General features: G+C 37.6%; 6 protein-coding genes and 1 long non-coding RNA gene across 16 annotated transcripts in view; 3 read left to right on the plus strand and 4 right to left on the minus strand.

The window, feature by feature from the left end:
- The window catches only part of gw (trinucleotide repeat containing adaptor protein gawky), a 28,494-nt gene extending 25,136 nt beyond the window's left edge, over positions 1–3,358 (minus strand). For 7 of the 9 annotated variants that reach the window (XM_034329448.2, XM_076689599.1, XM_034329441.2 and 4 more), the window contains exon 1: positions 3,165–3,358. Coding sequence is in view for 8 of the 9 variants with exons in the window: in XM_076689599.1 (XP_076545714.1) it covers positions 3,165–3,180 (16 nt within the window). In the remaining variant the exon portion in view is untranslated. The remainder of the gene's footprint in view (positions 1–3,164) is intronic. The other 2 variants (XM_034329444.2, XM_034329443.2) reach the window with 1 other exon arrangement.
- LOC117606676 (uncharacterized) lies at positions 18–1,566 on the plus strand. Its single transcript, XR_004582024.2, has 3 exons — positions 18–259; positions 349–1,168; positions 1,256–1,566. It is a non-coding gene; the product is annotated as an uncharacterized LOC117606676 (long non-coding RNA).
- A 2,898-nt stretch (positions 3,359–6,256) lies between the features above and the next one.
- Positions 6,257–8,136, plus strand: LOC117606598 (nucleoporin Nup35). Its single transcript, XM_034329284.2, has 3 exons — positions 6,257–6,399; positions 6,639–6,746; positions 6,824–8,136. The coding sequence occupies exons 2-3, from the start codon at positions 6,639–6,641 to the stop codon at positions 7,664–7,666; spliced, it is 951 nt and encodes a 316-aa protein (XP_034185175.1). The 5' UTR covers positions 6,257–6,399; the 3' UTR covers positions 7,667–8,136.
- Positions 8,137–8,287: 151 nt separating this feature from the next.
- Hou (GID complex subunit 8 homolog protein Houki) lies at positions 8,288–9,404 on the minus strand. The gene is made up of 3 exons (XM_034329292.2): positions 9,127–9,404; positions 8,662–9,056; positions 8,288–8,599 (listed from the first exon to the last, which is right to left on the minus strand). The coding sequence occupies exons 1-3, from the start codon at positions 9,245–9,247 to the stop codon at positions 8,423–8,425; spliced, it is 693 nt and encodes a 230-aa protein (XP_034185183.1). The 5' UTR covers positions 9,248–9,404; the 3' UTR covers positions 8,288–8,422.
- A 276-nt stretch (positions 9,405–9,680) lies between these two features.
- On the plus strand, positions 9,681–11,693 carry hyx (cell division cycle 73 hyrax). Its single transcript, XM_034329247.2, has 4 exons — positions 9,681–9,816; positions 10,000–11,267; positions 11,336–11,477; positions 11,552–11,693. Exons 1-4 carry the CDS (start codon positions 9,686–9,688, stop codon positions 11,586–11,588), a joined length of 1,578 nt encoding a protein of 525 aa, XP_034185138.1. The 5' UTR covers positions 9,681–9,685; the 3' UTR covers positions 11,589–11,693.
- A 1,792-nt stretch (positions 11,694–13,485) lies between these two features.
- On the minus strand, positions 13,486–16,818 carry LOC117606597 (doublesex- and mab-3-related transcription factor A2). Of its 2 annotated transcripts, XM_034329283.2 has the most exons (6): positions 16,775–16,818; positions 16,634–16,692; positions 15,944–16,544; positions 15,440–15,712; positions 14,245–14,484; positions 13,486–14,121 (listed from the first exon to the last, which is right to left on the minus strand). In XM_034329283.2, the coding sequence occupies exons 4-6, from the start codon at positions 15,641–15,643 to the stop codon at positions 13,486–13,488; spliced, it is 1,080 nt and encodes a 359-aa protein (XP_034185174.1). In that variant the 5' UTR covers positions 15,644–15,712; positions 15,944–16,544; positions 16,634–16,692; positions 16,775–16,818. The 2 variants fall into 2 exon arrangements, with proteins under 2 accessions (XP_034185174.1, XP_034185173.1); XM_034329282.2 differs by having other exon boundaries at positions 15,440–16,544.
- Positions 16,819–18,214: 1,396 nt separating this feature from the next.
- LOC117606604 (GTP-binding protein Di-Ras2) lies at positions 18,215–22,848 on the minus strand. The gene is made up of 3 exons (XM_034329297.2): positions 22,711–22,848; positions 21,526–21,744; positions 18,215–21,148 (listed from the first exon to the last, which is right to left on the minus strand). Exons 1-3 carry the CDS (start codon positions 22,846–22,848, stop codon positions 20,915–20,917), a joined length of 591 nt encoding a protein of 196 aa, XP_034185188.1. The 3' UTR covers positions 18,215–20,914.
- Positions 22,849–23,184: the final 336 nt, after the last annotated feature.

Genomic DNA, 23,184 nt, shown 5'->3' on the forward strand with positions numbered 1-23,184 from the left:
ATTCAAAAGTGACCTATTTAAATAGTTTCAATTTGTTTTGTATGATGTTAGAATAAAAGGAATTTATGTTGAATTATTCATTTATTCTACATGTTTTCTAATGTTTTTAGATTGAATGTTTGATGATTGAACGCACGTATGTTTGTACAGGTATGTGTTATGACTGCAAGTACAATATGTAAATGTAATATAAATAGAAATACAATCACTGGAACAAATGTACTTTGATAGATCATAAGATTTAAATACTATACGTTTGGTAAGTTGCAATAAAGGAACTTCAAAATTAAATAATTTATGTTGCTTGACAAAATATTTATATAATCAATCTTAAAATTGGACTTTTAGGTAGTATTCAAAAATAGGAAAAATATAGATATTTGATATATATCTGTACCATACTTTAATTGAAGGAGTTTACATAACACTTAAGATTACTCATTTTAATGAAGTATCGTAAACACTGAAGTACAGAAGCATTTAAAAAAGTGGATATAATTGTACCCAAGAGATGAAAAATTGAGATTAAAATTTTTATAAGGTATTAATCTTCCTTATACAATAGCATAGCTAATATTTATTAGGCAACATAAAAGAGGAAATGAAGAAATTTTATGTAAAAATTCTGATCTGAATCAGTTATAAATGCCGTATCATCATTGTTTCAAATACGCATTATACCGTTATATAAAGTTGTACAATTATGTTGCGGGTAAGGTAAGAATTTTCGAATGAAAATGGAAAGTTTCGTTAGTACTATAAATATACGAAACATCATCCAGATATAATCGGGTAAAAAATTTCAGTAATCTTCATCATTGTTTCATACAAGATAAAAGAAGTTACATTATGCCGTCATATTTCCCGCTGTTAAGATATGGAAGTTATCGAACCGTTAAAGGTGGTACTAGCTAGGTAGATATACGTATACGATCTTTACCTATAGAGAACCTCTAATATCTACGCGTGTACAAGTGCGTGCTATTCTCTGTGGCGCACGTCTGCCCTTTGCTGCGACAAGTCCGCTTGTACTATAAATTGCCAATGGAAACTCATGTAAATACTTTATACACAGAGTTCAGCCAATTATCTATTACCACCTTTTAAATTATCCAGGACAAGTTTGTCTAACACGAATTTTATCGTACAGAAGGGATTCGTACACATGGTTGATATCAATTTTCTTTCCAGATGGAGTTGTTCTCGAAATTAAAGGTCACCTTTGTTTTTCTAAATAGAATAACTATGCTTTTAGATTTACTTTCTAATAGAGGTTGCCTCGGATGAATACATACAATGGTGTATGACGTACATTTGGTCGAAATGAAAACAACGAAAATCATTTGTTGACGCCATAATTATAATTAAAAATATGTCGTAGAAAAATATGATAATATTAGCCATGAATAAATAAAATAATTGTGTAGGATGCATTCGTTTATAGAACAAGTTGGCATGCTTTTCATTTGGAAGAACACGCGGGTCCAGAAGTTATGTGAAGATATATATCTTTATAACTCATTTTAATACAAAAAATTAAGATACCAGCAAAAGGAATTTTGATTAAAAATTAATTTTCTTTTTTTTTTTTTTTTTTTTTTTTACAGATTCCTGAAGTGTCGAGGAGCGACAGCTCTCGTTAGCCCCCTCCCTGAATCCGTCACTGTGCTGAACTAACATCTTTACCGTTCTCAACCTTTACGCTGGATGAATTAAAAGAATAGCTAAGGCAAAATTAGAAGTTAAACTCTTGAAAAAAAAGGGAGCCGTGTCAAATTTCATGTAAACCTGATGTTAGTCGCAAAAGTGTACTTCGCATTCATCATCGTATCATTCACAGCTTCTACCGAGAATTAAGTGGCACAGATTTGATAAATTGGGTTGAACTTTATGGAGATGGATTCCGTATCGGATTTCGAATAATGACTTGTTTTTTTTTACATGTGCTATTAATTACCGCTATAACAGAGATAAATCATGGGGGATATTAATATGTATTTTTGTTGAATTGAAACGCAATATTGGCTCTACCAGACACTACATCGATAACAATAGCCGATACGTTTATGGGCTATCGGCAGAGCCGTCCCTAGCACCGGGCAAACTGGGCACTTGCTCTGGGCCCTGTGCTTACATGTATAATTTTTTACAAAATAACCAAATTCAGTATCAGTAGTCAATAATCTTTTAAATAGATGATAAACTAATACCAATGCAGTGGAATGGATACTTAAAAATGGATAATACATACTTAATCCTTCTATTGAAATAATGCCAATGATATGATACAATAGTATTCAAGATTAATGTTGAGTCAAAAAATGTAATATTACATTTGTTTCTTATACCAGATAAGATTATGTACTTTTTATTGCACTCATAAGAAACAATTGAAATCCACTGTATTGTTAACAATTGTAAAGCATGTAAGAGAAACAGAACCAGAACATAAATCTAATAGGTTATGTCCATTTGCTTCGATGACTTAACAATAAAAGAACACATAAGGTGAAATTTATGCTATAAATTTGTTTCAAATTACTCATATAAATAAGAAAAATCTCAATTGCTAAAAATGTTGAAATTACCATCAAATGAGTATGCTTTATTGTATATATACAAAAAGCATGTCTATAGAGACACCATTTGGTTATCGTTTGCAGCAAATGTATAAATTGAATCTGTATGATTATTTGATATATTAACATATCTATTGTGATTAATTAAACTCTGAGTCCAATCAGTTCAAATAATATTAATGTAATAATTATTTAAACAGTGGATCAAGCTATGTTACATCAAAAATATATTGTAACATAATTAATATATCATTTGTTTATGCATTATTGATATTTCTATCACTTTATGTGCAAACATAGATCAACTAGCTAATATTTTTCTAATAATATTTACCAATACAAGAATTTTACACAATAAAAAGGTGTTTATTGATTTTTTTCATACCCCTTATATTCTAGGAACAATATAAAAGATTTAACACTGTGTGAATAATTGCATTCATACGAAGTGAATATCAACAGTTTGATTTAAATAAAAAAAACTAATAGCACTTGAATATTAATCAAGTTACTGTGTAAGGTTATACATATACATATATAATACAGATATATTTTACAATAGAAATAACGAAGAATTTCACTTACCAGAGTATATGACCATGGAAAGTTCTCAAGATCAGGTAGATTACAACACTACAGGCTTTCAAAAACACATTTCGTTGTGAGCACAATATTATTTACCGAAAATACATCTCCACCACTAGGCACGGAGTTTAAAACTGTGCTGTTTCACGAGCCACGTCATACAAAACAGATTGAAACCTTCAACGGGGTATTCTCTTTCATGCAAGGACGCCATCTTGTACATGAGAAGTAAAAAATATACGTGAGGAGGGAAATTTGAACGACACTTATTTTACGTATTTCTTTTCCACCTGCGCGGGAAGATTTGATTCGACATTTATTTTATTATTCAAACTTCTTATTAATTATATACTAAATCCTAAAACGCGGGTTATTAAAAATAAGGTTTTAGAAAATGATGCTTCGTTTATACTGAAAAAATAATTTATTTTTAGTAATAAAAACGTAACTTTGTATCAAATAATTTTAAAATCATTTTTCCTATGATATTCAACGAAACAGCTAAGGCAAAGGCCTGGATTACCTTCGCAGCCTGGACAAAACGTGATGACACTTTTCATAATTTTTTTTTCGTAACATAATCTACATCTTTTTTGTGCTCGCCTTTTTTTCTTCGCAGGACAATCCGGATCCGTAGTTGGAAAATGAACTGAATTAATGAAAGACAAAGTAGAAGGAGTACGAACAGGACAAACTTTCGGCATTCCTGGACCTGATAAATTCTTTACGATATCCAGGCGAAAGTTAAACAAACAACGATCTTTTTGCTCTGAATATCTCTTGTATAATAAATAAGAGTTAAGCAACATTAATTCTAAAATATCGAAACACAATTTTGTATACCACTTCAATGATTTCCGTGTGTTAAGATAATACGATAACAGTTGATCAATGGCTCCTATACGTTTATTAAATTGAAGCACACCTTTGGGTCTTCCTTGTTCTCCTCCTCTTTTTGTGGCAGTTTTTGAAATATTTACATGGCTGGAATTACCTTTTCCAGCAAGCTCTTGAAGCATCTCAGGACTAAAAGCTACTCCATTATAAAGATTGTCCATAAATGGAGAAGGTTGTGCATTTTCCATGCTTTCCAACATTGCCTGGGCAACTCTACCAGCATCACCCTGGCTTTCCAAGTCACTATCCTCTGTACCAGGATGAATCAATAAACGATGGATGAGTCCATCATTCTCTGCCAATATATACAATTTAATACCATATTTGTAAATCTTGTTTGGAACATAGGATCTATAAAAAACACGTCCCTTCCATGTCATCATTGAATCATCTGTGTTAATCTTCTTTCTCGATTCATAGACTTCTGTCATTCTATTGTGAAAATGTTGGATTATAGACCGGATTTGATATAAAGGATCTTTAGGTGCTGCTTCTGCTTCCACAGGATCTTCAGTGAAGCGAAGAGATTGTAGAATGGAAAGAAATCTGTCTCTAGACATTCTATTTGAGAAAAATGGGAAATTAAATAGTTCACTTTTGTCCCAATAATATCGTAACCGCATTATCTTGATAACACCAGTGTGGAAAAATAAACCTAAGAACACCTTGATTTCGTCCGTAGTCAGATCTTTCCAGTGTGAAATTTGGGAACTAGGAAGCCGCGCAAATTTGTTGGTTTCGTCTACTATTTGTTGGAAAAATTGCCGGGTAAATAACAATGAAAAATAATGAATAGGGGAACTGGACTCAGGTTTTATTTTTAATTCTTCGTTACCGGCGGAATTTATATCGAAAATGTTTAACGAAGGAATATATTTACACTCGAAAGGAGTGGTAGTTAGGGGATCGGTACCGGGTTCACTGTCGGCAGACTCGGAAGATTTTGGAGAATTCTGGGTCGGTAGTTCGGATAAAGACAAAAACGTAAAAAGAGTAGGACATGTCATGCCAGGCTGTTCTTCTTTTATAGATTGCACCGGTTGAAGCTTATAGTCATTGTCACTGCCAAAACCATCTTCTGAATCTGAATCCAAATTATCATCCATTTTGATTGCAAGTTGGAGATGTTGAGCATCAGAGATTTTTTTCCTTTTACTCGGTGGTTCTGAGGATGCTTCCATGGATGTATCTCTACTAGTCCCAGGAATTGATTTACCTACAAATTTCAATACTTTGCTTTAATTAAAACAGTTAAAAAGTCATCACAAAGATAAATGTAAGTCCTTTCCTTGATTGAAGTAGGTGTACACTTTTGTAAAGTTATTTTTTTTTGTCGTAGGTACTGTGTCTAAAAATGATGTGCTCTTCTATTAGTATTCTCTGACAAAATAGAAAAAATAACTCACCATTGAGATCCATACGTCTGTGAATGTACTCAGACTGTAGGAACAGCAAAAATATAATTCCTTAGAAAAAGTATAATGACAGTATCATTTGTATATCACAGTTTCCTCATAAAAATTTGCATAGAGTCTTTGTTGTTCACCATCGCGTACAATAAACGTTCTGGCTCAGGTTTACTCACTTTGAGTCCTGTTATAAATGACTAAATTCGCAACTTTTGGAAAAACCATGGATACGCTTCGTTGTTTACTGGGAAGCCGGTTACAAGACTTGTGTAAATCATGTGACAGAGCTGGGAAGTTGACATCTAGGATAGCATAGAAACAATTTTCCGAAAAAAAGGGAACGCCAGCGCCATCTACTAAAAAGTGGCGGAAACTACTCGACAACTTATTACCTACATCTGTTAATAGATGGCGCTAGTGCCCCACGGAAGATAGATCGGTAATTCGTCGAGTAGTTTGCGCCGTTTCTGTATAGATGGCGCTGAGATCGAATTTAAAAATAATTTATGGCGGTCTTTTTGAAATACTAAAAAATACTTGTTGTAAACAATTATTTTAATAATTTTCCAGTTTTGACTGATTTTTAAGAAATAAAATCAAAGACATCAAAATTGAAAGTATTGAACCTACTTTAAAATGAAAATTGAAATGAAATATATCCTATCCCGATACTTACATAATTTTAATATTTCAATAAAACATATCCAAGTTTAAAGAATGTCTCAGACATATATTTTTGCTTATATAAATATAAATAATATGTCCAGCTTCCCATCCCGCCTTTTTTAACAGCAGATTCAAGAGCCATCTATTAGTGAAAGGGAAATATTGTTCGTTATTTAAATATCTATCAACGTTCAAACGTCTGTGATTATTTGTGTGTTTGCACGCTTAATTAAAAATTTATAGAATTTTTTAAAGTAAGAATAGTAAGTACCTACAAAAATACAAATTAATTTTTTTCATTATATTTGATTTGCATGTATACATTTAACATTTTCATATGTATAACCTCAATGATTCTAAGTTAAAATTACCAAATTTATACATGAAGTTAATAATAAAATATTACTCTTTCAATAAAGCAGCAAATAATCTAGCGTTTAAATTTTTTTAAACAGTACTACCACCAATTTCAATGAAAGAAATAAACGTTTTTTTATTTTAGATGGAACCTATGACATTGGGATCACCTGTTGGAAGTCCTGTGCAAAGTCCTGGAAGTCCAGTAGCTTCTGCTTATCTTCCAAGTTTCCTGTTAGGTGATAGCACAACTGTACGTAACATTTATCATTTCATTGCATAGTACTTTATAGCACATTTATTACATAGCAATGTTTGATAATTTTTTAGCCAGCTAAAGTAAATCTAGCAAGTCCTCAGGAGACTCCAAAGCAATTGCACATTGGACATACAACTCTGTCATCTCCACTCTCACATTATGGCACTCCAGACTATCGTACTAGCCGTCAGAAAGCAGTATTTGGTGGTGGTAATACCCCTAATACTTCTCAAATGGTCACAGAAAGTCACACAGGTGGACCACCGACCAGGGGATTATTTGATACTCTAGAAACATCTCAAACATCATACATGTCACCAGCCAATCAAAGCATTCCCTGCAATCAAACTAGAAACTTAATGAATACCATGAATGCTTCCATATTCAATGATAGTTCATTAAATCCAAATAAAAATGAATCCCAGGGACTTCTGCAATGGGTAACCGTTTTTGGTTTCCCTCCTAGTGACACGAACACCGTTTTAGCTCATATTTCGAGCAGAGTTCGTATAGTGGACAAGCATCCGCCTCCGCATGCACAGAGTAACTGGATTCATTTGAAATGTGCTTCAGAACAGGAAGCACAAAGAGCACTCGCGTGCAATGGTAATATCGTGTCTGGATCTATTATGGTTGGCGTAATTCCTTGTACGGATGAGGGTGTAATACTAGGTTCTGATAAAGAAAATCGTTCAAGAATAAATGGAAGTATCAAGTGCTTCTCCAATCTAAGCAGACTTAATCAATCACCGGAATACAGTACACCGCGTACACCGGTTAGGATACAAAATGCAAGACCTCTGGCAGCTGGTTATAATCAGCTTAGTCCTCAGTCAGTGAGAGTGCCAGAAAATGTACCACAGAAATCTACGGGTCTAGTTTCTAAAGCGATGGAATATATGTTCGGATGGTAGTTCTAATTATGAATGTTATTTATTAATGACAATTATTATTTAGCGCGTAATTATTTTTATCAAAATTGGATACATAGAAACGCAAGTGATCGAAGAGAGGAATATTTGAAGATGTTGAAACATTTGTTATTTTGCTATATTATATTTTTACTATATCAGTAGTATGAAATATAAATCTTTAGAAACATCAAATAATTATCACACAATGTTATGTTCAAACTATATTTCTAATGTTATTCTTTTCTATTTTTAAACTAAATACTAATCACAACATACTAAACTTCTCTATTGTAATATATGTAACTTATGATTAAGCTTTTAAAGGTATTTTCGCGGTTTCCCGCCACATATATTGCACAGATATTAATTTAAATGGTCCGTTTCTTAGTGCACACATATCGTCTAAGAAATATTAGCAAATGCTTTTACAAACAAGCGACGAACTTGTACTTTTAATCGTGTTTGTGATGTCACATATGTGAAAAGAAGTATGACAGTGACTTTGTTTACAATATTAAAAAACACTCGTTAATCGTAATTAGCGCATTCCTCTCTTTCTCTCTGAATCTATGATCGAAATTCGACGTTTCTCGTAGAAAATAATTGCTATTCAAATGAGAATATATTAAAAAGTTCAAATTTTTATTCTATTCTTGAAACCTGTTCACATGTTAAACACTAATATGATACAATCACACCTCTTTTCTTCATCCTAATAAATAAATTTTCATCATCCCACACTTTGTCCAATTCAAATTATTTCGGGCTTTCGATAGTGGCACTACCTAGATCAGTCATTTTAGGATACTTCACTTTTTTCTTTTCCAATTCATCCTGTGCCCAAAGTATCATTTTGAGTAAATTATTTACTCGCGGGCTGGTTGATTCCTTGTATTCCATTTTTAATATAGCTGCGTTCAGTTCGCTCGCGATCTATAATTTCATAGAAAAATCAAAATGTTTATAACAGATATATAATTAATTATAATTCTTACCTTTTGTCTATGAGTTGGATGCAATAAATCACTGTAAGGACTCTTGTGAGGTTCGTCGAAAGCCAGCAGAGCCAGAGTACGTTCCAATTCGCATAAAATATTATCATCTGACTCTCCAGCTTCGCTTAGCCGATCCTGAGCAAACTGTAAAGCCTCCTCTATTTTCCCTGTGCGAATCAACTCGATAAGATGCAATTGTTGCAGATGAAAGTAAAGGTATCTATCGTTATCCAATAATTCTGGATGTAGCTGATTTACAAGATCCGTCGCCTCTTGAATACGGCCATTCTGAATGGCTTCTCTGATACGGATTCTATCATCCAAAGAGCTCAGATCTACAGTGGGTTCTACCCCAGATTCTTGTTGAAATTTTTCAGCCGCTTCCTTGAATCCCTCTGAACGACACAACTTATTGAGTACAATAGAAAAATTACAAAGTTGCTTCTTAACAATGGAAGAACTAACCTGTGACGAGGTAATTCATGATCAAATTGTTCATGGAAACGCGTAGCGTATGAGAGTTCTCCTCCAGCTTGGCAACCCATTCATCCTTCGATATATTATCTTGTTTCTCCGGGAAGCTCATCGTTCTTTAGCAATTAGCATTGATGATTACGATAAGCGAAGGTTAATGAAATGTATACACGGTGCAGATTCGATCCGAGTACCTACACAGACTTCGGGAATTGTTTGACACAACAGCTGATTCTTTATCGCTGTTCAAAGCCCAGTGTAAATAAAGCTACGCCATGAAGGGAGCGCCTTTAAAACGATCGACTACGAAATTCCGAAAAAGATGAACAACTACTTTCTAATAACGCATAATAAAGAAGACAAGATTTCTTAAAAGATACCTGCAGATATTGCAAGATGTTTTTTATACGCCCTCACCTTTTGAAATTATAGAGAAAATTTGACGTTTGTAACTTGACAACCAAAAATTAACATGCATAAATAGTGCACTGTGCGTAATTTACTTTTTGGTTTGTCAGATTAGCCAAAGGTGGGGTAGTAGTTTGTAATCATGGCGGATCCATTGAGCTTGCTACGGCAATATAACGTTAATAAAAAGGAAATAATTGAACGTGAAAATCAGATTATATTTGGCGAGTTTTCCTGGCCGAAAAATGTGAAAACAAACTACTTAACTTACGGGTAAGTGTACATTTGGTTAATTGCGAATTAATATCGACAGCTGTAACCTGTACTCAGGTTCCACCATTAAACAGTTTTCTGCACGAATTTTCAATCACCTGTAATAGAAGTGCGCAGATATTTTAATAAAAAAAAATAACCTCATGTAGAAGAATACAGATTATAGAATATATTTTATCGTAGATCTGGCAAGGAAGGAACACCAAAGGAATATTACACCCTCGAATGTCTGCTGTTTTTACTCAAACATGTGCAACTCACCCACCCTGTGTACGTACGACAAGCAGCTGCAGAAAATATCCCAGTTGTACGTCGACCTGATAGGAAAGATTTATTGGCCTACCTCAATGGTGAAACTGCAACATCAGCCGCCATAGACAAATCTGCTCCTCTGGAAATTCCTACCCAAGTAAAGAGAACAGCCGAAGATGGGCTGGAAAGTGGATCCTCCAAGAAGCCTCGTTTCGAGGAGACTCATGTGCAGAAGGTTAAAGAACAGCTTGCAGCTAGACTGGATGCCCCTAAAGAAGCCTCTGTTACAGTGGACAACATCAAATCCCTGTCAGAGGCCATGTCTGTTGAAAAGATTGCAGCCATCAAGGCTAAACGTTTAGCCAAGAAACGTACTACTATCAAGGAAAATGATGATATTGGAATGGGATCTGATTTATGCGTTATATTGATGGACGTCGACGGTACCAAGGACATAGTTTCAAGGGAGAGGCAATGGAGAACACGCGCGACCATTCTGCAAAGCAGTGGAAAGATATTTGCAAAGAATATATTTGCTATACTTCAAAGTATCAAGGCTCGCGAGGAGGGTAGACAAAAAGGTCCTGCTGCACCTACACCCATGGTTACTCCGCGTTCCACGCCTATGCGCCCGTTACCCCAGCCAGCCGTCTATAATCGTTACGATCAGGAAAGGTTTATCAGGCAGAAGGAAGAAACAGAAGGATTCAAGATCGACACCATGGGTACCTATCACGGTATGACCCTGAAGTCTGTGACCGAGGGTACCAATCCAGCAGTTAGGAAACCACCGACCAATCCTTCCGCGACACCCAATTCCGGTCTCCTACCGACTTCGGCCGCCAAACTGACGCCGCAGCAAGCGGCACAGAACAAACGGCCTAGCAGAACTCCTATCATTATCATTCCAAGTGCTAACACATCCTTGATCACAATGTACAATTCTAAAGATATACTTCAAGATTTGAAGTACGTCAGCAACGAGGAGAAACGAGCACAGGGTTCCAAACGAGAAAACGAGGTCCTCCTGCAACGTCGAAAGGAAGGCGGACTCACGGTTCCATACAGGGTGGTGGACAATCCTCAGAAACTCACAAACGCAGACTGGGAAAGGGTCGTCGCTGTGTTTGTAATGGGTCCAGCTTGGCAATTTAAGGGCTGGCCTTTCGATGGCAACCCTGTTGAAATCTTTTCAAAAAGTACTTATACTGTAATTACTTCTTTGCTCATTTGTATGAACAATATTAAGTCTATCGTACCTTTACAGTTTGCGCGTTTCATCTGAAATACGACGAAATGAGGCTGGACGCGAACGTGGCACGTTGGGCTGTGACGGTGATAGAATTGAGCAGAACAAAAAGACACTTGGACCGGGCTGCGTTAATGGTATTCTGGGAACATCTCGACAAGTATGTATTCTTATGATTAAAAAAGTCTTACTCGAGTACAATATCAAAAACTTATACAAATTATTTGTTCACAGACACATGATTAAAAACAAGCCGCACCTTCGATTCTAAATTGAACTTGCGAAGAAATAAAAATCATTGTACATACTATAGAAGAAAACATTACTTGTGTACATGTATATATATATATCTAAAAAAAGAGATGCAAAAGTTTATCACGTGTGTTTTGTTTCGAAACAGTCCAACTACACACGAGAGTATAGCAGCATACATCGAATATAAGTTCCATTGATTCGTTTTCAATCAGTATTCTTAATGACAAGATTAATATTTTCATTTAACGTAGCAGAATATCTTCAACGTTATATATGTTAGCATGAAACTGATGTGCCTATTGTTTAAGTGATCATCTTTAATTTTACTCTTAAAAGAAATGCGTGATATGTTGGTATATTATATTCATATAATGTGTAGGAAGAGAAAAAGGGGCGTTTTTCGTCTAACGACAGACGATCCCTGCCCCGGACGCCTATAACCCCGTTTTTTGGAACTCATGCCGGGGGATCGCCAGTGAGAACGGACCCAAATCCCGTTGTCACCTGGTGGTCGCCCACCTGAGCTAAGGGCGTCCGGGGAGACTCACCGCCTTCCCCTTCGCCCCATTAAACGCCTACAAATGTATGCGTACCAAAAACAAAGAGGAGAATGTTATTGTTCACGGTAACATGTATCGTGGAACGTTTATTAAAGAACCAAATAAAGACCTTTACACGTCGTTCATGTATCTGACTGTCTATTTTCTGTCCAATCCCTAATGAAAGAAAAATGTTCACGTTGACTGAATCACTGTTCTTGGCACGGTGTCGAAACCCTTTGTAATTCAGTGCACGACGGATCGAGGATTCCCTATGGATCACCTTTCAGATAAGGGAGCCAAAGTAAACCGCTTCCGGGCATCGACAGTTGATATCCAACGCTATTTACAAAGACAATTGAATCTTCCTAACTCGATCACTGCCGCTTTATTAGTTTAGCAGGTACGCGATAGCCGCCGCGAGAAACTTTCCAACCAGTTACCAAAGAAAACTCGCCCTTCCCCGTCTAAAGGAACAGCTAAACAAAATATCTCCTTTGTATAAACTCTCCAGGGCTACGTGTTGTAAATAACGTATAAATAACCGGGCTATTTACGTGCCTCCACCGTGGCTTGTAAATTTGTTGTGTACCTTGCAGTTATTGTACAATAACAACATAATCCTTAAATATTTTTAGTAAACCGAACAGCTACAGCGTAACATTTTTCTTTTTGAATATTATTGAAAAATATTCTACAAAAGAAATTAAGTAGATTGATTAGTCATTATTTCTGGCAAGGGGTTAAACTTCATTTTCTCCTTTTTTCTCTGAAATCATGTTTACGATACGTTCGACAAAGATCACCGAGAGAGACTGGTTATGCGTAAAACTGTCACGATGATCGTGGGGTACAACTCTAACAGGTTTTATTTCACGCTCGACGATCAAAGGTCAATCGGTAGACGAGGCAGGAGGCAGTGGAGCAAGTGATGCGTGGCAGGAGTACGCTTCGCTTGGCCCAGCTCGTTTCGCTGAACTTTGAAGATTAAGCTCTACCGATCATAGAACGCGAAGCTCGTTAAATCCACGTGTAAATTTCACACACGATAAGCCTGCTAGCGTTTCAAGATTCGTGACGTTAATCTATCCTCGCATCTTGATGCACGCGACAGGTGTTCACGGTGACTCATGGCACATCAGAGATCCATCGAAAATCTAGACTTATCGTTGCACGTCACGGTTGTAAATGTAAATAAGAGAACAGTCGATAAAAAAAAAATCCAGTGAAATGGTTTCACTATGCACTGGCAACGCTACTGTACGATTATATAAAATACAAATATACAGAGAATCATATTATGAAGCAGTTCCATCTCGTCAAAGCAATACCTTAATAGTGGCATATTGTCAATTTATACAAACTTGGAGACAATTAAGGGAACTTGTAGCTGCACTGAGGGCAATTTGGTTGCACGCAGGGTATCCCAGGAATGACAGGAGGGAAATGAAGAAATCCAGGCCTGGAAGGTAGATGCTCGGTGACCTGGGCGTACACGTGATCCCTCAGCTGCTGTTGTGCTCCAGAGTTGAAGTAATTATTGTACTGAACGTTAAAGGCCAACCCTTCCTCGTGCTGACCAGTCTTGATGGGCAGAGAGGTACAGGCTGTTGTGTCCGACACGATACTCTTTGGAAACTGATCAGGAACGATGTTCAGCAGACAGTAGCCGTCTCCATAGATGTTCCTGGAGAGGCTGGAGTAAAATGGAGCCAGCATAGTTCCTGAGAGCGGTTCAGTTGACCTGGTTTCCTCGGTGGTCTGCGGTGGTCGAAAAGCAGAGGCATAAGCGGTCGAGTTGATGGCAAAACTATCGCTGGCGAAGTACTCGATCGCCTTCAACAGGTCTTGCCCGCATCTTTGTAAAACTAACTGAAGCACGGAGAGCTTTGTGTTGGGAAACAATCGCGCCAACGTCTCCACGGAGGTCTGTGACACACTGCTCTCTTTTGTCTCCTCTTGGTTGTTGAATACCAGGCTCTTGTACTTGGATCCGTTCTCGTTGATCGACTATAAAAGGGGACGAGGCGAGTAAGAAGGTTCTTGTTGTTGAAACAAGCAAGATGAGATCGTTTGAGTGGTGCTAATGGTTTGTTTCTTTTCTGTAATAAATATTCCTTTTTTTTTACCTACCGGAGAGTCTTGACGTTGATTTATCTGAGTGAAATCCTGCTTTGAATCTTCAGCCCCTTCCTCTTCCTCTTTCTGGCCTGAATCAGTCTCTTTATTATCATTGATTATTGACTTTGGTTCAGTCACCGACATTCCAAATATTTTCCCCGGTGGAAGACGACTCAGCTTCTGTCCAGTGGCCACTTTAGCCATTTTCAAGGCAATGGCGTCCTCCGCTGCTTGCTGCCTCTTAAGGGCCACCTTGTCGCATAAAATAGAAGAAACGATTCAGATTAAATTCCGTTAACATAGAAATGTAGACAAAGAGGAAGATTGTTGGCAGTGAAAAATGAAGTCGGATCAGATCATCACTGCGTTACTGGATTTATAAATGGATCTGCCGCTTAGCCGATACTGCATATGTGTTTTCTTAACGGGCAATGTCAATAGAGATACATATGGGACCATTTGGCACGCGTTATTCCCGACTGGACCACCCACTATATTGTTTCACATCGTCGGGATTATTGAGGAAGCCTAACAGAGGGTACCCTCTTTTAGATTTTATGAGAGAAGATGAAGTAATGTGATCGAGTTACTCTAAAATCTAAACCAATGTTACTATAATCAATCTTCATTTACAGAAAAAGAATAAATTAACTATGTCAGAGGTTCCAGAAGCTAAATTGCATTGTTTTAAACCGAATTCACGCTGTTTCTTTGAGAAGTCGTCGATGTACCAGCTTTACATCGATTGAATCCAAATCGTCCCCTCGACGAGCTACGTATCGAGTGTCATAATGTCTATGCAAACAGAAATGAAACGCTACACCGCGCGTTAATGGATTTAATTCCTCTTCTCCCTCGACTGATCGACTGTTTTCCCAACATAGACGGAGGGTGAACGAGGCTCTAGGATCGAGTGGTACAAGTGCAACGAAAACTGAATCCGCTTATTGGCTCCCCTTTCATCAGGCTCATTTAAGGCTTACGCTTAATCGGTCGACGATAATTACATTTTTTTTTTCTTCTCTGCAAAACAACGAAGGGCAAATTAGCCGAGCTAAATACCGAAGGTGATGGAGATTGACCTTTTTCTTTCTAATTTCCCCCATTGCTTCAGGGTCAGATGCTTCGTTAATTAGTTAAATATTTTATATCGTTAAATTTAGTATGTTCTGCATAGAGGTGATATTTATTTGCAAGGATGTCTTACCTGAGCAGCCATCACTCTCTGTCTCTCCGCTATCAAAGAACATTTCGGGCAGAGGCACTCGCGATAACGACACTCTCGTTTGTGACCTCTCAACCAGGAGATCAAACCGTGATTCCTACAACGAGCACACTTTGGTCTCCTCTGTTTCACCTCACTCTCCTCCTCCTCGTTTGCAACCTTGTTCTTGTTCTTTCCACGCAGCATACTCTAATCGATCACCAATAAATCTGTTCAATCTCAAACTAGTCCCTTCATCCTCTCAGTCACAATTCTCTAACAAAATTAAAAACGAGAAATATGATACAACAGAGTTTTAATTTCAGTCGTTACACTTAACACTGTGTCCAAAATGAAAGGATTGTATAAAAGGTAGTTTAAAACCTCTTTCTTTTAGACACAGCTTACACCAGGATGTTTTGGTATTAAGTGTGTTTATAAAATACTAATAAATATATTCAAATGATTAGAAGATATTGTGTCGAAAAGCAACTAAAGTCTCTGTACGATTGTTCATCCCTGACTGAGTTTGTCAGCATCGCCTAAAGAAAATCTCGCTCCTAAGATTTTGATTTTCCCTGCGGGGTGTCGTGCGATTGGCTCTGCACGCGTTCCTCTTCTCAACGCGGTTCCTCCAGTATAACCACGGTGAAGCAAGTTGAACAAACATTCGCTGGACCACCCTTTCTCGACGATTGGTTCCGAATGTTTGCTCTCCTCGCCACTCCTACTTCGGTGACTTGGTTGCTCGCTACAACAGGGATACGGCCTCCTCTGACCGTGGTTCCTGGACACCAAGAGTAACAAGAGAAGACATTTTTCCGCTGGAGTGACAAGATGATTCTTCTCGTACACTTTTTCGTTGATTCGATCGATACATGCTTCATTTCTTTAGGGATTCATACATCTATTACGATGAGAAGAAAAATAAACACAGCAGCAAAAAGATATTTTATATCTTGATATAATGAAAATGATAATTATATTACCAATGTTATTAAGAATATGATTAATGAAATTAAACTTTCAGCTTGCAGTCATCTTCTTCTATTCCTATTCTTGTAATAATGTGTAGAACTGAAGATTCTCCATGTTTGAAGGAAGAAACCTATTTCAATAAAATTAAAAAGAAAGAAGAATGAAATAAATATTTCCATACAAATGCCATTTGAAAAGAAAATGTAAATAAAATAATACCTGTTCACATTATGCATGTAACAATTTTCTACTCCAAAATATAAAATTACTCTGGTAAACTGAAAAAATAAAATAAAAGAATTATTAGAAAAATAAAAGAGATATAATGGTTTTGATGATATTAAATAATGTATTAGATACCAGCAGAGGTGAGGAATCGACGAGGACCGGAAGTAGAAGGCTGGTTGCAGAGAAGAGACATAAATTTGCCAAGAATCAATTCGATTGTATAATTCGCAGTTTATCATTTTTTTTTTTTTATCTTCACGAGTACAGATTCGTAGCCGGTTAACGATTTGAGTGTGGATAATAATGAACGAGAACCCATTTTCGATATCGGACTCTGTTTCATTTTCTCTAAATATTTAAACATTCTTTGTGCCATTCTAAACGCATTCCTGCTTTGTATACACAGTGGAACGCGCAGCCATGATATGTGATTCCTTCGTTTTCTTCGACAAACGATCGATCCAAAGGCGGGAATTAAACCTTTTTCTTTTAACATTTCAAGTTCGTCGGTTGCCATAGGAATTGTGATCGAGTTCGTTGTTAGTTTTCAATAACATCTTCATTATTTTTATTATTCTGTACATTTGTACCTAAGTCGATTTGGATATGGTATTATGATATGATATGATTTAGCTTTTCATTGTAATTATTTTTTCCCCAGAAAACTTCCCTCATATTTTCAAATTCCCACCTTTGCACGTTCGTATTTCAGTATCTTTTGTTTGTTCGCTTAATTGTTAATAAAACTTCTTTTATACACTGGATTTTTGCAGGAAGCGAGGTGGGCAAGCCTTATTTTTTTTTCACAGCAGTTTCTTTAACATTCCTCGATCACAAACCGACACGGGCCCGATCGACAGAAGTGTGTTTCTGTTTTGTTGTCTTTTAAAATCCATCATCACTTAACAACAAGCTTAAGCCTAAGTAAAATTCCCATAAATAACGGATAACGTATCTTTTTAATTTGGCACGAACGACCGCTTCATCCGATCCGGAAGACGTTTTTGCCCGAGGACGAAATTAACACGGTTCATGATGTTAATAAAAACGCAAATATTAAAAATTTCTTTAATTGATTACGCTAGGAAGAGAAAACGTGATTAGAAGAAAAAACTGCGCCCCCATAGGGGGGAATCGAACTCTGAATATTTTGTTAGCAATTAAGTTGCTTACCCCCTCCACCTTTCTCACCTACGCTTTTTACTTTCTTTTTTTTAATTACTTATTGTATAATTGTATTTATTATATTCTTTAATAGATATGATTAACATTAATAACGATTCTCTTAAAATTTTGAGAATCTATTTGAAACGCACTGTCTCGATAGTATACTTCTTTTATCATAGTATTTACAAAAAAGATTCTATACTGTTACGGAATCGATCAAGCGCTCTAATCTGTGTCTATCAATTTCTATAGTATGTAAATACCATTCACCTAATCATTTTTTAATTCTGCCTTTTCGTCCTGGAGCAATAGCAACCCGGATCTAGGTTTGAAGTATCAAGGTACGCCGGACGTTCTCGGACACATAATAAAAAATAAAGCATAATATCGTACGAGATCCATCGAAATTTTTTTTTTTTTTTTCTTCTCATGGTCGTGCGTGCCGTGATAATTTGTAACTCGATAAAAAACGTATGTTCTCGATGTACAATATTCTCTCAATATTCTTCGCTTTCGACGAGTAATAAAAGTTTGAAAAAATCGCGGGGCGCGTCGCCGAACCGTCGCGCATGCGTAAACGACGCCGACGCGCGCACGCTATATGATACGAGGACGAAGTGTGCGATTCTTAACAAGAACACACTGAAAGAAAAGAAACGTTCGTTTCAGCGGTTTTACAGGCGAGCATACATCGAAATGAATCCCTCGATGATCACGACCGATCGGCGGTTAAGTATAAAACGAAGCGTTTATTTTGCGAATATCTAAAAAACGAGTACCAACGTTCGTAAAAAGGGGCACCACAGTTTTCGGTGCGGATAGAAAATCGAATTCTCTTTTTGGCATGGCACAGATAAAAGTTCTCAAAAATTCGATTATAGATTATCACGACGTGATCGCTGAGGGATTAAATTCAAAGTGACGCCCGTGAAATTGTGCGAAGACGCGAAAGGAACAGAATTCCGCCTAGTATCGCGCAGAAGAAGCTCACAATTTATGTAAATCACACCGATTGGCCCCGAAAAAATCAGAGAATTACGATTTGTCGATTTCTAAATAGTGTGTGTGTAGTGTGTGTAGTGTGCGTGTACGTGTATGGCTTTATTTCCCTTTCGCTGCTCTTTCAGCTTGCCAATGGTAGACTCCATAAAGTCAGTTTCGCCTTTGACTAGATTTCTATTTAACCTTGCTTCTAAATATAACTGTAAATATGTATATACATTCATACACAGATACGCGGGTGCATCAGGTTGTTTAGGAATTAAAGCTACCTTTTAAAACAGAGTTGCAGGAAAACGTTTGTTGGAACTTGATTACTATACTGTGATTATGGTACACGCGCGTATCTGTTTACTAACAATCTTTTCGTACGCTCAACAGTTACATAGGATATGTATTCCTTCGTACGTTCTGTAAAATAATCGCTAACATCGGTAGTTCGTAGTGGCGGTGATAATGATACTAATCGCTTTTCTATCAAACCCTAATATCGACGGGATTGCGCTTCGACCGTGGTATTTCATCCCTTAAAGCTATCACAGGAAGGCGCGAGTGGACAAAATGGCGAAGCTGAACCGTTTACAAAATGGCTGGAACCTTAATTCGTTGATGTCTTTGAAGAAGAAGCAAATACAGACTGTCGACCAGATTACGTACCCTTTCTTATCCACTCGTACCTCGCAAGCATTAACGTATGAATCCTAAAGACACTCTGAAAGTTTTGAGAATTATAGCTACGTACAGTACTGCTCTATTTACATTCCAACTCTACGAGATACAATGACTAGCAATTCTCAAAACTCTTAGCGTTTATTAGCGAATTTTGAAAGTTAGACCGACGTTCGATGCTGGTCTCTAGTGTTGTTCAAGTTCAGTTTCACGAAGAAAATGAATGAGAAAAAAAAAACGAGCCCTTCGAGGCAAGTCCCTTTAATTAGCGTCTCCTCGTAAAAACACTACCACGTACGCGGTCTACGTGTGTAAGACATACAGGAAGGAAATACTAAAATCTGGGTCAACACGGGGAAACGCGAGTGCCTAACGAACCTGTGTGTGAGCGCAAGCCTTGCGTATATGTACGTATAATTGTGTGTGTGTGTGTGTATCTCTCTGTATCTTCCGACGTGTCGAGTAATAAATCCTAATTAGCGTCGTTACAAAAACCTTACAACTATTCAACAAAAACCAATATCGTAACAACTTTTTATCTAGTTTTGTCGTTTATTCATTCGCGTGTTCGCCTCGATTTCTCTTCCTCTTCTCGCCGAGAAACTGTGCGACACCGGTCCCAATTTGTCACGCAGTAGTCTCGGACATCGAAGCACGACAATATTTTTCATGAAAGAGCGAGACACGTGTTTTCTGTTGGTTATCAACAGCCACGCGGTGGTCGTACTCGCGTTTTTCTACTGACCGCTCTTTCAAGAAACATCCGCCTTGTTCGTTGGTCACGAAAGGGACGATCGCTCGTCGAAATCGTGTTGGTTCGTTCGTTCGGAACGATCGCGTCCCTTTCGTCTAATAAGCTCGAGATAGCTGAACGAATGGTGAAAAATTGTACGCCCGATTTACCCTCCTACGATGAATCTCGACTAACGAGCTAACACTGGTACAGAATGAAGAACGCGTGCGTCGTTGGTCTCGTGAAACCTAACGTAACGTCGCTCTGTATCAAAATTAAAAAATCTATCAATAGTATAGAGTACGTTGTTCGATTAAAAAGAGATGTTACTAAGGCGGATCTAATGCTCTGGCACAATCATTGTAACAACAGCTCTCTTAAAGGATTACATGGAGGATGTCTCCTCTGACGGTCGTTGGAGGAAACTCCTCCAAGAGATTACTTGAACGATCACAGAGCATTAAGATACACCTTACTCGTGTATTCGCAGATGTCTGCCGTCCCTTTCGCTCGCGCAAATTTATCCTACTTGAAATACTCTGTGGTCGTGTCGAGACTACCGTGGACGATGCCACGCCGGGTCGAAAAACGTACGACAATGCTCTCTTTACAGAAGTGCTCGTCTTCTGCCTTGATCTCGCTTAAGTACCGTATGCACCACGACAACGACAATATGCCATTCCAGCTTCCCTCCTCTCAGTCGGTTACATCACAGAGCATTTCTCCTTCAAGCTGATCGCGTTGTTGCTCTGCACTGGCTGCAACGAGACGGACCTGTTCTTCTCGAGCATCAGCAGGTCCCGGAACAGGGCGTTCACGTTGTGATTTGTCTTCGCCGACGTTTCCAAAAATCCACAGCCCCAATTCGCAGCCTCCGCTGCACCCTCGCTTATCGACACCTCGCGTACCGATGGACTCTCGTCGCATTTGTTCCCCACCTATGGGAGGTGTTGGAAAATATAAAAAAAAGAAGAAAAAATTCTTAATATTAAAAAAAGGACATAAACAATGCTCTTTAGCCCTTAAACCATGGGAACAGGTGACCTTCGGAAAATTCTCTTTTCTCTACTACAATGTTACACCTTTGCGCTCCATAGCTTCTTCCTCGATAGCTATATAAATAGACAGATGTTTCTTTTACATGCTTCACTCTTTGTGCGCTCTATGCATGGTAGTGAAAGAAAAAAGAAAATCATGTGTCATGTTAAAAAAAAAATAATACAAATAGTGGTGGATATTAGAGATATATAAAAATCACAATAGGAGAGGTGAAGTAACAAGAAAACAACGAGAGTATGAGAAAAGTAGGTCTTACCAGCATTATAGGTATCTGCGATATGTCCTGTCCCTTAAGCTCTCTAATAATGGCCCAGATGGGTCGTAGTTCCTCGAGGCTTTGCCGTGAGCACACCGAATATACAAGGATGAAGGCGTGACCTTTGCTAATAGAAAGCCGCTGCATCGCGGGAAACTGATGAGACCCCGTTGTGTCCGTAATTTGAAGCGTGCATATGTTTTTGTTGCAGCTTATCACCTGAAATATTGCAGCGCATTGTCCGATTTATTTCCTGCTCGTCACGCTTCTTCTCGCGCACACAGCACGGGTCTCAACAATTTCACCGACGACGCTTCTTTTGTATTTAGTATCGCATCGATCGATTATCGAATAATTTAAATTCTTTACCTTACCTCGATCGATAGACTGTTCGATATCGAACAACCGATTAATCGAAATCGAGCGATAACCTAAACTATCAATTAATCGATCGATCGTGCGATATTCGTTGCAGCGCCGTTTATAAATTTAATTTATAACCTAGAAAAGAATATTGTTTATACTAATTGCGATTGTTATGCAGAAATATTTATCGACAGAGGTCGCATTATGCATTAAAATATTCAATAGTGAAATATCGTTATTTGTGAAATAATCAAAATGATAATTGATCATTTGAAAGTAAAACGTATTCAAACAACTTGAATCGAATCTCTAAACTAACCCTATTATCTCAGTCTCTAGGCGAATCGTATGGCAACATCGAGAACGAATTTGAAATGCAAATAGAAGAGAGAAAAAAAATTTGCCGAGAAGATAAACTGTTTACTCGGGGCTCAGTTCCATGTGGATTTCGCGATTACGGAACGAGATAATGGTTGAAAGATGAACGATTAGAGCAATGATCTTGCATCATGTATGAATCATCGGTAAAACGTCACCGTTTTACGTCACGATACACGCTTTTATCTGATTTGGAAAATCTATTACCACTGTCCGATACATGACGTTCCTCTACTACTTGCGTTGTCTCCATCGTACAATTCCACGTCACTTGTGCCATTAATAGTCAACCGATACCACTGCTTTCACTGTATTAACAATGCAGTCTAAATTTCAAGATCATACAATACTCGTACGTATTCTACAACCCTTTTCTCCTTTCCATATACCAGTGGTTTACATAATGTAAAATAGGGGTTGATATGCTTTTATTGAACTTACCTGTCTATAGGTGTCCTCGATTGTCGGGATGTAGGACTCGCGAAAGGTTCCTTTCACGAAACGTAGAACCAGAGAACTCTTGCCAACGCCACCCGCTCCAAACACCACCACGCGGTAGTCGTTACTCTGCTCCGGCATCCTGACATCTGCCGTCCCGACGATCTTAACCCCCGCCACACGGGGTCCCTTTTGCGAGATCGTTTAAATCTGTCTCCCACACAACATACAAAACAAAATTGATTCGTACGCCCACGGTTTTTTCCGAAAATGGAAAAGGTTGCAGCAACCCTTCTCTCTCTGCAACCGAGTTATTCTTCTTTTTTTACGCCTCTGCTGGCTCGTATTTACACTCTTTGACTCCTACGAGCAGTTTCCAGTTGGCTGGTCGTACAAAGAGAAAAAGGCACCGAATGCCAATATACCTGTATTCTAGTTTGATCGTTGAAATTGATTTTCAAGGTACATTTGAATTTA

This window comes from Osmia lignaria, chromosome 8 (assembly GCF_051020975.1).
Source record: "Osmia lignaria lignaria isolate PbOS001 chromosome 8, iyOsmLign1, whole genome shotgun sequence".
Lineage (NCBI taxonomy): Eukaryota > Metazoa > Arthropoda > Insecta > Hymenoptera > Megachilidae > Osmia > Osmia lignaria.